This window comes from Miniopterus schreibersii (assembly GCF_964146895.1).
Source record: "Miniopterus schreibersii genome assembly, chromosome: 5".
In the NCBI taxonomy this organism is placed as follows: Eukaryota; Metazoa; Chordata; class Mammalia; order Chiroptera; family Miniopteridae; genus Miniopterus; species Miniopterus schreibersii.
In genome coordinates, this window is record NC_138106.1 from 5,059,663 (window position 1) to 5,072,985 (window position 13,323).

Below are 13,323 nucleotides of genomic sequence, written 5' to 3' on the forward strand. Positions count from 1 at the left end.
AGTGGATGGTTAGAGGCTACAGTGGCCCGATGCTGCAGTGACCAGCTTGGGCCGCTGTGCAGAGCGCAACGGCGTGGGCGGCTTCAGCAACAGAAATGTGCTGTCTCAGTGCTGGATGCCTGAGGTCCGAGATCAAGGTGTTGCAGGGCTGGTTCCCTCAGGCTGCTAGAGAGAATCTGCTCCAGGCTCCTCTCCTCGGCTTGTCGACGGCTGTCTTCTCCCTGTGTCTTCACATGGTCATCTCTCTACCCAAGTCTCTGTGTCCTAATTTCCCCTTATAATTTATAAAGACACTACTCCAGTGACCACATTTTAACTTAATCACTTGTTGAGAGCCAGTCTCCAAATATAGTCACATTCTGGGGAACTGGGGGTCAGGGCTTAAGCATGGATTTGAGTGGAGAGACACGTTAAGATCATGACAGCCCTAAAATCTTTGTGTCTTTTGTCATCTCCGTTGTACATTTGTGGTCTCACCTTTTGGTCTCACGGTGCTTAGGAAAGGTGTACCTGCTGCAGATGGCCCCCGAGGGTGTGGGGCCACCCTGAGGCTCCTGTCTGATTTCAGGTACATTCATCCCTGCGAGATCTGCGGGCGGATCTTCAACAGCATCGGGAACTTGGAGCGGCACAAACTCATCCACACAGGCAGGTGTTCTGTCAGGACGCAGGCCCCAAGCTGAGCAGGGTGGACCGGCTCTCTCAGGGCTCCTGCGCAGAGCGGTCTGCATCGTCCCCCTCGATGCATTCTTCTGTCCCCACTTCTGTCCACCCTGTCTGCTCCCAGCATGGCCTCGCCCTGCCTCATCGCCCCCTTCAGGTCCTCGGGACCTCCTCCTTGCAGAGCCCAAAGGAAGGTTCTGAAGAGGTGGAGGAAGGGATGGCTCCGTGCCTCCCGCCGTGGGGAACAGCATCCCTCCCAGTTACTGCCTTTGTGCCTTAACCAGGGATGTGGACCGCACAGGCTTGAAACTTGGATGTGTTTGTTTGTTAGGTGTGAAGAGCCATGCCTGTGAGCAGTGTGGGAAGTCCTTTGCCAGGAAGGACATGCTCAAGGAGCACATGCGTGTGCATGACAACATCCGGGAGTACCTGTGCGCCGAGTGCGGGAAAGGTACGTGCGGGGTGGGGCGCCCGGCCACGAGCAGACCCCTGGGTCACAGGCGTGCCACCAGCCGAGGAGCTCCGAGGGTGCGTGAGAACTGGCACATCGAAGGGAAGGGGGTCACCGCAGGCGTCGAGATCTGACCGGGACTTCCAGTGAGAGGCTGTTGGAAGTAATGAGAGTCCCGTAACCCAGCAGCGGGGGGCCAGCGCCACACCCGGGGGTTCCATGTACAGCAGTAGTAGCCGAGGATAACAGGAAAACACCTTGTTCAAAAACGCATCACGCACCTTGGAATGCTCAGGACAAATCCGGGTGAGACAGCCCTGTGGCCTGCGTGAGGAGCGCCAGGCCGTCAGAGGCAGAAAAAGGGATCCATTCCCGGTTTGGGAATTCTGAGCATTTAAAACAGTATCTATTTTCTCCTAAGTAGGTTGTAAAGGCGATGCAGACGGCATCACAGTCACAGCAGGGAGCCTTAAAATGTCACCCTAAAACGTCCACTGTGTGGCAGTCGTGTGCATTTCAAAACTGTTCTCAGATACATTTTTTTTAAACTGGAAAGGAAACCGTGAGTGTCACCAACACTGGCTGGGACAGGGAGGTCAGAATGGGGGCCGACTTTGTTGTCTCTCTACTTCTGAGCATTTTCTGTGGTTTTTGTTGTTGTTTTTTATGACCATGTGTTATTTTTGCGATTTAGATTAAGTGCATTTTTAGATGCACGGGAGAGGTGCTGGATGGGGCGGAACAGTAAAGGCCAGCTGCCTTCTGTTCATTTATCCACTGAGTGCTGGCCCTGCAGTGACCGTCCCAAGAAGGGTCAAAGCCAAGATGCCGCTGTGCCAGGCAGTCTGGGGAGCAGCCGTGCTGTGAGGGGAGGAGGCAGGCACTCTGGCGGAGTGTGGGTGGGAGTGTAAATGTGTACAGTTGGCGTGGGCATTTGGGAAGTTAGCTGCAGCTAGAAGTATCTGTTTATCTGCAGTTCAGGATGTGTTTATGTGAAGATGTGTTCACTGGTGCACTGTGACGGGATAGTTTAAAACACTGAGGAATTAATTACAGTGGCCTCAGGGCCTCTGCACTGGCTGTTCCCCCACCAGGAATGCTGTTCCCCCAAGTAGCTCTGGGCCCCACCCTTGTGTCCAGGTCACTTTTTCAGATGCTTCCCCTGAGGCCCCCTGCAATGAGCCAGCGTCCTGGCCGCCTCCCCTCCTGCCACCCCTTCTGCTTTGTCACGTTTCTCTTTGTCCATTGTCATGGGACACTTGGCCTTTGCTTGTCTGCCCCTCCGCCGAGAGGCTGGGGACCTTGGTTGACTCTCTGCTTGGCCTCTGGCACCTAGAACAGTGTGGGGCTGTGGTAGGAGCTTGAGTGTCTCTAATGAACAAATACAGGCCATGAGCAGTGTGCACTGTTGAAAGCAGTGCTGTAGTCAGGCTGTGCCTGCAGTTGAGACAGCGTCAAACGGTAGAGCCAACAGAAGTGGCCAACAGCCAAGGGTCCTGGGGTGTGTGGCCAGAATGTGCCCAGGAGTGCGTCCCGGCGCAAGCATGACCTGAAAGGCAAGGCTGCTGCAGTGCTGTCCTGGGCTAACCATGCGTCATCTGTAGTTTTTTCACTATTGGGTGTGTGTGACTTTTTTTTTTAAATTAATTAATTTTTTAAAATATAGCTTTATTGATTTTAGAGGGAGGAAAGGAGAGGGAGAGAGAGAAACATCAATGATGAGAGTCATTCATCGAGCCCACAACCCGGGCATGTGCCCTAACTGGGAATCGAACCCTGATTGCCTAGATCCTAGGTCAACGCTCAACCGCTGAGCCATGCCCGGCCGGGCAGTATGTGACTTTTTAAAGGGAAAAGTGCTGCCCCACAGTTGGTGCGAGGCCCACTCACACACATCGTCCCCACCCCATAGCCTAGGAACCCCTTTCTGAGTGTCCGAGACAGGTGACAGCATTTCAGGGACTCCTGCTCCCTCTGCTGTCTTCGCCTGGCCAGTTCCATGGCTGATGAGAGAGCACAACCAGGTGGTTCTGCCCCCACGGTGCCCCTGGCAGCAGCCAGTTTCTGCGTGGTGGCGAGTTAGTGGTGACCCATCCACTGTCACTTGCTGGGTAAACCTGCGGCGGGTGGGACCGGATGGGCCTGCCCTGTGCTTGTGAGCTGCTGCACGCTGCTCCAGAGTGCGCCTGCCTGCAGCCCCACAGCCCCCACACTGGCATTGCCCATCTGGTGGGTGTCCCAGGCTGAGACCCTCAGCCCCTAATTCGCACCCGACCTGGTGGTCCCTTCTCCACTGGCTTGAGTAAGGTGGTAGCTTGTTTCACCTCCTTCAGCATAGCTTGACTTGTGAAGGTAGGTTAAAGTCCGTGCTTCGACTACAGAGCTAGACCGCCCAGGGGCCTTGTTCCCGACCTTTAGTACTTTCCCATCCCTGACATCAACCGGAAACTCCAGGCAGCTGGCGCAGCTCTTCCAGATGACTCTACCGAGTCACAATAGTACGCTTGGGGCGTTCACCTGTAGTTCTCCTTGTTTGGTGCGCTGACCGTCAGGGTGGGGCTGCCACTGACAAGAGGAACTGTCTAGACCTTGACAATAAATCTTTTTTTTAATATATATATATTTTAAATATATCTTCATTGATTTCAGAGAGAGGAAAGGAGAGGGAGATAGAAACATCAATGATGAGAGTCATTGATCGGCTGCCTCCTGCACGCCCCGGACTGGGGGTCAAGCCGGCAACCCGGGCATGTGCCCTGACCGGGATTCGAACCCCGATCGCCTGGATCCTAGGTCGATGCTCAACCGCTGAGCCACGCCCAGCCGGGCAGACAATAAATCTTAAAGGGCCTTCAATGGCACAACTGCCTGCCTCCCCGTTGGTGGGAGACCCTTTCAGAGACGAGCCCCCAGCCCTGTCCTTCCCTTCACCCTTTCTGCAGTCACTGGCACCTGTGCCTGCCCCAGAGTATGAGGTGTGGGCATTCTGGGCCCTGAGCATAGGGGCAGGGACAGGACGAGGGCATGGGGTGGGGAATCTGGGTGCGGGCACTGTGGGGGGCCCTGGGCAGGGACACAGTGGCCCGGGCAGCCGTGCGGTGCCCAGCTGCCTCCGTCCGGCAGGCATGAAGACCAAGCACGCGCTGCGCCACCACATGAAGCTGCACAAGGGCATCAAGGAATACGAGTGCAAGGAGTGCCACCGCAGGTTCGCGCAGAAGGTCAACATGCTCAAGCACTACAAGCGGCACGTCGGTGAGTCCGGGCCCAAGTTGCGGGCAAGTGGGGTGCTTGCCCCAGACTGAGTGACCCGGGGACACCGGGGCCTAGGACAAAGCTGATGGAAACCTTCACAGTAAACACCTGAGTTTCCTAAACATGGCGTCTGCCCTCCCATGTCGTGAGCTAGTGCAGAATAAAGCTCATTAGATCGGATTCTGCCCGTTGAGAATGACCAGCAGTCCCGGGGGCCCCGGGCTGCAGCCGACCTGCCTCCCTTCCCGGAAGGGCCTTGCTGAGCCACCCGCAGAGGGCAGGTTTTCCAGGCCACAGCTTTCTGATGACTGGAAGTGAAGGTTTCTGTCTGTCCCCCGGCGCTCTGCCTTCCCTGGCGCCTCTCCAGATACCAGCTGTGTCAGGGACACGACGCCCGCTGTGTGTAGTTAAAGCACTAGGAACACGTCTGAAGCCCATGTGCCTTTTCCTGCAGGGATTAAAGATTTCATGTGTGAACTGTGTGGGAAGACTTTCAGTGAGAGAAACACGATGGAGACCCATAAGCTCATCCACACAGGTAAGCAGGGTGCAGCCTGAGGGGTGCCTGGCTGCATGTGCGGCCCTGGTACAGGATGGGAACGGCCGTGTGACCCCACAGCGCGGACTGTTTTAGACTGTTCGCTGTTGTCCTGCCTTAATGGTGGCCCATTGCCCCCTAACAGTCAGCCCAGTACAACTTTCAAATACCTGTTTCTAAATTTTCAAATATTGGAGCGATGACGTGGTGCTGTGCTCAGTGAGGGAGGAGCCTCTGTCATACTCGTCCCGGGCTGTGCTTGTCCCTGTGGCCCGACCTGGGCGACCATCCCGCAGCACACGTATAGGGTGAAGCACCCTACCTGGCTGCCCTGTGGGCTGTGGGACAGCCTCGCTCATGACCTGTAATTGTGCTTTCCTCCCGTGTGCGTATGCGTGTGTGCATGTGCACGCGTGTGTGCGCGTGTGTGTGTGAAGTGGGCAAGCAGTGGACGTGTTCCGTGTGTGACAAGAAATACGTCACCGAGTACATGCTGCAGAAGCACGTGCAGCTCACCCACGACAAGGTCGAGGCTCAGAGCTGCCACCTGTGCGGGACCAAGGTGTCCACCAGGGCCTCCATGAGCAGGCACATGCGACGCAAGCACCCGGAGGTGAGCCTCCTTCCTCCCCGCCCCGCACGCCCGCTCCCTCTGCCGTCCGCGTGGCGCTTCTGCTGCCCTGAGAGTGTGCAGCGTGGCTTCTGCACACTCGGGGCCGGGCAGTGTGGCTCACGGAGGGGGAGGGTGGGGGCGGAAGTACCCGCGTGTGGGCCAAGTTGAAAAGTCAAGTGTTTAAAAAGGTATAAATGCCTCATTTTTGGTAATTCCTTACGGGACATTGGTTTAAAATAATAAGATTCACTGAAATGTCACTTGCTGAAAGCACATTAGTAGGCAAACGGGAGGAAATGCAGTGTCCCCCTCGGGCATGGTGGGTGGGCATGAAGCGATGCCAGACAGGTTCAGGGGACCCTCCGTGTGCAAGTTCATTGCAGACGCTTGAGATGAGGGCCTGTGGTGTGAGGGGAGGACAGGCGTGGGTGGGATTCTGGAAGCAAGGTTCCAAGGTCAGTCCTGTGTGGACCCGGTCAGAAACATGGGGAATGCCCAGGAGGAAGTAAGGCGTGTCATCCTCAGCTCACTGCCCCGCACTCTCGTGTAGGTCCTGGCCGTGAGGATCGATGACCTGGACCACCTCCCAGAGACCACCACCATTGACGCCTCCTCCATCGGCATCGTGCAGGTGAGCACAGAGCGGCCCTACAGGGCTGGCGTCGCGTGGGGACTTCTAGATACGCAGATGCCTGCGGGCGGGGCCTCCAGAGCTCAGGCAGGTGTCGGGAGCTCTTTGGGAAGCCCCATAGTCCGTGCCTTGTGTCTCACCTTCGTTTCACACTCTGTCTTTTCGGTCAGCCTTCTCCCCAAGAACCTTTTAAGTTTCTAGAACTTTAAGGAATGAGCTTATGTAATGTGGAGGCTGGTAAGTTTAAAATCTGCAGGGCAGAGGGCAGACTGGAGACCCAAGGAAGAGTTGATGTTGCAGCTCAAGACTGAAGGCCAAAGGAGGCAGAATTCCCTTTTCCTCCAGGCATCTCAATCTTTTCTCATACGGCCTTCACCTGATTGGACAAGCCCCACCCACAATATAGAGGGCAATCTGCTTGACTCAACGTCCACTGATTTAAATGTTAATCTCATCTAAAAAATACCTGCACAGCAACATCTAGACTGGTTTTGACCAAACAAGTGGCTCCTTAGCCCAGCTGAGTTGACAGTTAAAATGAACCATTGCCGATGGTTTCTAGGAAAGCTTAGCATAATTAGATTGTTATAAGAAAATTCACTTTAGATGTATTAGATGAACCTACTTTTTCCAGGAGTTTTTAGTCAATACTTTTATAAAAATTTTCTTTTATTATAAAGAAAACATGTCACACCCTGAGCTATTTAAAGTTCCATTTATACTTCTTTTTTTTGAAGTGGTATTTTGAGCACAGTGCTCAGAGAAGTGTGTGGGGCACCGTCCTGGCTGGGCCTATTTGCTGTCCCCCAAGGAGATGACTGTCTCGTTCTTGTGGTCAAACCAGTTTTGATCCAAGATTGATTCTGGGGATGAGAGCCTTCTGTGAAAACATTTGCAGCCTCAGGCTGAGCTCATCAGGGCTGAAGCAGTAGCTTAAAATTTTTGTTTTTATATTTCTATTTATTTTTCATCACAAAATATAGATTTGAAAAATATGACTTGTATGTAATTTCCTCCACTTAACAAAAAAATCCTGAAACTTGCCTTAATCTTTAGAAATGCAAGCGAGCAGATAAACTGTGGTCACTCTGTTTCCTGTGGCAGCTGGGTGGCCCAAGAGCCTCACTGCCGACCTGGAGTGTGTCCGGGGACCGTGTTGGGACCACGCTGGCCACTGTGGGTCGTGACCCATTGACCTGCGTGTTGCTAAAACTTCTCCTCCTGCAGCCTGAACTGGGTCTGGAGCAGGAAGATCTGGCGGAAGGGAAGCCCGTGAAAGCAACCAGGAGAAGTCACAAGAGGAAGCAGAAGCCGGAGGAGGAGGCGGGGGCGCCTGTGCCGGAGGATGCGGCCTTCAGCGAGTACTCGGAGAAGGAGCCGGCGTTCACGGGCGGCGTGGGCGACGAGACTGACTCTGCGGTGCAGAGCATCCAGCAGGTGGCTGTTTGCTGTGCTGGAGTCTGGAGGGGGGGCCCGGTCACTGTGCAGGGGCAGCTGGCCTGGGTGTGGGGGACCCCACGTGCACCTGCTCCCTGCCCTGTCTAACGTGCCTGTGGCTGCCGTCAGCGCTCTCCCATCCTACCTGGAAATGACTTGTCATTGTGAATCCAGCATGGCATCCTGGATGTTAAGGAGAGGTGCTCCCCTGGCTGGGAACTGGGAGGTTGTAAAAGGCCTGAGTGTGCCTCTTAGTTGTGGAAGTGGGCCCAGGGTACCTGGCGACCAGTCAGGGCGAGCGGACCCTGCGAACTGAAGGGGCCGTTCCGAGAGGGCTGGAGGAGGGGGCCCTGGTGCCAGCCCGTCTGCCTCCTAGAACAGAATCTTCTGACTGGCTCACCTCCCTCCCTTTGGTTTGAGGCCCCCAGATCTTCATCAGTGTATGGCTGACGCTGCACAGGCATCCTGCGTTTGCCTGGCCCTCCATCCCTCTGCTTGAGGAGGAAGCTGCTTCTTTGTTATTTATTAGCGGTCACTGCTGCAGATTCGTTCATTGCCCTTAGAGCTTTCTAGTTGGGCTGCTCGTTGACCAACAGCAGGGCACTCCAGGGGACCGAATGTCCAGTGAAGTTTGTGCTTCCCATCTTCCTCGTTACTACTTTCCTCTGTTGTTTTCTAGCCAGTGAAGTAATTTCTCAGTCCTCCTTCATGGCCTCTATGATTATGTCTGTATGTAGTTTCTCCCCTTCACTAAAGTTGTTTCAGGTCAAAATGACGTGATTTAATCTTTTCCCTAGTGTGCTTCGCCCCCTCCTTCGGGCATGGTTATTCCAGTGTAACTCCACCTCCGTCACAGTGCGGAGAGGGAGGCTCGTCTTCTCCCTTGTAGGAGAGCTATTAACTGGTTTGTGTTGTCTGTGGCTCTTCCAGGTGGTGGTGACTCTGGGTGACCCAAATGTGACCACTCCTTCGAGCTCAGTTGGCTTGACCAACATCACCGTGACACCCATCACCACGGCAGCTGGGACTCAGTTCACCAACCTCCAGCCGGTGGCCGTTGGGCACCTAACCACCCCGGAACGTCAGCTGCAGCTGGACAACCCTATCCTGACCGTGACCTTTGATACCGTCAGTGGCTCCGCTATGTTGCACAACCGCCAGAACGACATCCAGCTGCACCCCCAGCCGGAAACCTCGAACCCACAGTCTGTGGCCCACTTCATCAATCTGACCACGCTGGTCAACTCCATCACGCCCCTGGGGAACCAGCTCAGTGACCAGCACCCGCTCACGTGGCGGGCAGTGCCCCAGACTGACGTGCTGCCGGCCCCCCAGACACAGGCCCCCCCACCGCAGGCGGCGCAACCCCAGGTGCAGGCTGAGCAGCAGCAGCAGATGTACAGCTACTGAGGCACCTGGTGGAAAACTTGCAAAGGGAACCTCAGCTAGGTTTCCTTGTTTAATGCTGAGATTTGTTTGCTGGATACCAAACAAAGAAAAAGAAATCATAATTGCAATGTAAGTAAGGTTGACTTAGCTTTTGCAGAATTATCTCCAAATCCCCCAGCAACCATGATGGTCTGCCAGCGTGACTGCAGCAGGCCAGCTGTGATGCGAGCAGGTTGCGGGCGCCGCCTTAGCCAGGCAGCTGGTTGGGCCGTGGCCTCGCCCCCAGCCTTCCCCAGCCAAACCCAGTGTGGTGGACACGGGCTGGGGAAGGTGAAACGTCAAGAGAAGCAGGATCACAAGAGGCAAGTGCTATGTTATTAGGAGCATAAGTGGTTCCTTTTCTTTTTCCTTTAGAGCTGTTACTGTATCAAAACCTAGGCAGTCTTCACAGGTGGCAACAAGCTGCGATGACAAGCAGCTTTCTTGCTTCTGGATATTTTTTGCAAGGGAGCAGGTAGAAGTTAAAGTAACATTGAGTCTCTTTGAAATCTCAGTTGAGTCGAGTTTGTTTTACAACTTTGGGCTGAAACCATGTGTGAGAAGATGGCTGTGAGCACACGGCCCTCCTCTGGCCTTCAAGTTCATCCCGGGCAAGGCGCCATGTGAGGTCACTGACTCGGGCATAAAGGTCTCGTGGTAATTTAGTACATGAATTAATTTTCAGGATCATTTCTTCTTCTTTTTTTAACTTTATGTCAAGCATAAGTTATGTATTCAAGACTCTGTTGTGGCCATGTTTTTTAATTTTTTGTTTTAACATGCTAAAGTCGTTTGCACTGTAGGACTGTTGGTCCGCCTCCAATTCTACACAACTGCCCTGGTGCAAAGGGGCACACAGTTGTGTGCAACAAGGAAGCCTGGTGCTGTCCCTGCTGGTGGCACCTTCGGGTGCGGCTTCCCTGCCACCACATACGTTTATCATGGCCGGCTCAGCCAACATCCCCTGAACTGAAGAACAGGGAAGAAATTCGTGGTTTTTCCTGTTTAAATTTTTATTCCAAAGGTTGACATGGTTCAAGACCAGTTTTCTGTCACAATGTCGAATAAGCTTGGAAAGCATAGGTTTTCATGAAACGATGCTGCCCTTTGCTGCCAGGCAGTAACGAAGGCGGAGGCCGGCTCACAGTGGGGCCACCGGTGCCCCCAGTGGACGTGCTGAGTGGGACATGCCCTTGGCGCCCACGCCCTTGCGGCGGCGGCGAGGCCGAGGCTCACCAGCAGCCAGCCCCCCCGCCGCTCACCCCGAAACAGAAACAAGCTTGATTTTTACTCTCCTCATATTTTCTTATCGCTGTCCAAAATGAAGTGTTAAAATTGCCTTATTTGTCCTCGAGCACTCTTTGTCCCAGACCCTGTGTGATCTGGGAGGCCACCTAGAAGAAATACTAAATAGGAGTCAGCGGTGGGTGAACGAGGCCCGGTTATCTCATGCTGCCCGTGAGGCTAAGGACCATTTGTTACACAAAATGAATTTTCTCGGCACTTCACTTTATTCCAGATCGTGAGATTCTGAGGCTAGGGCTAGAATTGGTTTTGTGCAATACACGCCTTCACAGACTGCGGAGATCCGTCACCAGGGGCACGTGACGTGGGCCTGCGGAGCTCGGGTCACACACAGCCCATTCACACACTCCCAGCTCGCACCTCACCTCAGTTACCGAATTGTGGGAGATTGTTTGCCTTTTTAATTTATGATAATTATTTTTATGTTATTTATGTATATAATTAACTGCTTTTTACATAATAGTTTCATCGAAGGAATTTGGGCGAGGGGTGATAGATTTTCTAAAACGGTGTCTCTGTTCTCCAAATCTAAGGGGCCCAGGTGTCCACGGGATCGCCCAGAATGCCAGGCCTCGTTCCTAGGATATTTTTTAAAAGTCACTAACTTTCTTTTTGCATTTGCAGAATATATAGGGCGAATGACCAAGTCCAAAAAACCCCAAACGTGATTAAGCATCTGCTAGCATCTGTCTTCTTCCCTGTGAAACAAAGGCCTTTAAATCACAGTTTTATTTTTTTAAAGAGGTCGTGTTTGTGCCTAGAGTAAGAATGCATCCAGTGTTCTTAAAGAGCCTAACTTAGGCTGTGTGGCCTGGTGCACGACCCCGTTTATTTCAATAACAGACGCACAATAATACTTCCTCTTATAACAAGTGAGGACTCCAAATAGAAGTGAGATGTACTCCTGAGTTTCCTGTAGATGGATTTGGTTTCACAGGGTCACTGTGTGAGGCCGAATGGGTTCAGGTTGTCTCAGGACAGTTGCTCTGAGTGTGCGTGGGGAGCAAGGACACCAAGGTCTCCTTGGCCCAGAGTGGTTGATCGCAGATGCTCTGCGCCTGCATCACTGTTTACAGACGGAAATGTTTCATTTTTCAACTGATCCTGGGTGCACAGCTGTAGCTGGAAATTAGGCTCAGCTTCTGTGGCCACCAGGCTCTGTGAATCCATCTTGGTTGTTTTAAATTAATAAATCATGAGAATTTATTTCGGGCCTGTGACTTTGTGACGTTGTGTTGTTCTGGGCCACAAGGCAGGGTGAACCTTGCAGAGCTGGGCCCCAGTTCAGACGCCTGAATTCCGAGCTCAGCAGCCAGGAAGGGACTGGGCCTCTGGATCGGCCGTCCCATGGGACGCTTTCTCTGTGCCAGGTGCCACCTCTCTGTCCCACAGGAAACCACTTGGGAGGCAGATTCACGGACTTGATACTTTTTTTCCCAGCTACGGTGTCCAAAGGCGTGAGGCTCGTGGCTTCCCAGCTTGAGCCCCTGTCAGTGACTTTGCCATTGGTTTCGAAACATATTGAGACTGTTTGGAGAAGTTAGTGTATCATCAGTTTGTTTAACAACAAATAAAAGGTGCTGTGACCTGTGTTTTTCGATCACTGGCCTCTCTCAGACTGCCCCTTTCAGGTAGCTGACATGTTCCATGTACTTGGGGAACAGTTGTTTTCCTTCCGCCTCCGCCGTTTTGATTTCTCTGTAGTCTGGGACCCGGGAACATTCTGTGAGGTCTCAGGGGCCTTCCCAGGGATTAAAAAAAGGCAACAAAGAAGGTGCATGTAGCATTTTTTGCAAAGTTTAGATTAGAGAGAACAGACACAAAAAAAGGTGAGTTGTCAGAGGGGAAAGCTTCATCCAGGCATTTCTTCGGGCTGGTGGTCTGGAACGATCCCTTATTGATCAAATATCAGACTATATATTCCTATTTGTTAGGGATGGTCATTTTAAAGTAATGAGACATTTGAAATGTCGTCTGATCTTCTAAAGATTTGGACTCTGAGATGCTGTGTTACACACTCGATAGCATCAGGTAGCAGTTAACTTGGCCAGTGAAGGGTTCATTCATTTAACATCTGACGCTTTCTGAGCCCCGTCTCGAGTGCACGTGGTTGACCTTCCAGAGCATCACGGGCAGTGTAGATGGCGGGCGCTGTTCCTCCTCTCCTGGTTCATCAACAGCACCCTGTGCCCCTTGGTGACATCAGGTAGTGGTTGGCTCCACCAACAGCCATGGGAGGCACCCACCCGTGAACAGTGCTTTCACACGCGTTAAAAACAAGTTCCAACAGAAAGGGTGCGGTGGCTGGGCCACGGCTGCCGTCTCTGGTCAGTTTTAATGTCTGGCTTGAGTGCATCAACATCAGCGGGTCCTTGCTTTGCAGTGACATGGGCAAACGATGACAGTTGTGTGGTGACGCAGTCAGCATGGTTACCAGGGGCGGCCCTGAGCTGCCTGGACAGAGCTGGCTGAGACCAGCCCTCCCACCCTTTCCCTGCTCCCCATGGAACTGAGGTTTCCCCTCCCTGGGTCCCACGGTCCCAGATACAGGCCCTGGTATTCCCACACAACACCTGAAGCGTGGCCTTCCACATCCACACCATGCCGGAGCCGCGTGGCCTGCTCCTTCCCCACTGACAGGTCTGCCTCCCACAGTTGCTTTGGAAAGCGGGAGACCCACAGGGGAAGGTGTCCCTTCGACGGGACATAGACCTGCACTGTGTCTTCACAGAGCCCATCCCAGCACACTGCCCTGGGAAGAGGGAGCACGGGGGACCCTGGATTTCTCTGAATTCAGCCTGTTCTACGCAGGGGACTCAGCTCCTCCTGGACGCTGGGGAATCATCCGCGTGTGTGACAATCCGGAGTGTGGCCAGAGCTTCTCTCCTCTCCTGAGTTTTACCCTCAAAGGCAGGGCCTTTGGGAGGTGTCAGAGGGCGGCCTTCACTAAGGGGGTCGGTGCTCTACCGAGAGTCCCCAGAGAGCTCCCGCCCCTCCCACTA

The 13,323-nt window shown here is 53.5% G+C and overlaps 1 protein-coding gene across 6 annotated transcripts in view; it reads left to right on the plus strand.

Moving 5' to 3' along the window:
- PRDM15 (PR/SET domain 15) overlaps positions 1–11,526 on the plus strand; it is a 50,391-nt gene extending 38,865 nt beyond the window's left edge. For all 6 annotated transcript variants that reach the window (XM_081138620.1, XM_081138621.1, XM_081138618.1 and 3 more), the window contains exons 18-25: positions 569–648; positions 995–1,114; positions 4,238–4,369; positions 4,824–4,907; positions 5,345–5,520; positions 6,071–6,151; positions 7,379–7,588; positions 8,519–11,526. In XM_081138620.1, coding sequence (XP_080994746.1) covers positions 569–648; positions 995–1,114; positions 4,238–4,369; positions 4,824–4,907; positions 5,345–5,520; positions 6,071–6,151; positions 7,379–7,588; positions 8,519–8,998 — 1,363 coding nt within the window. In that variant the 3' untranslated portion in view covers positions 8,999–11,526. The remainder of the gene's footprint in view (positions 1–568; positions 649–994; positions 1,115–4,237; positions 4,370–4,823; positions 4,908–5,344; positions 5,521–6,070; positions 6,152–7,378; positions 7,589–8,518) is intronic.
- The last annotated feature ends 1,797 nt before the right edge of the window (positions 11,527–13,323 follow it).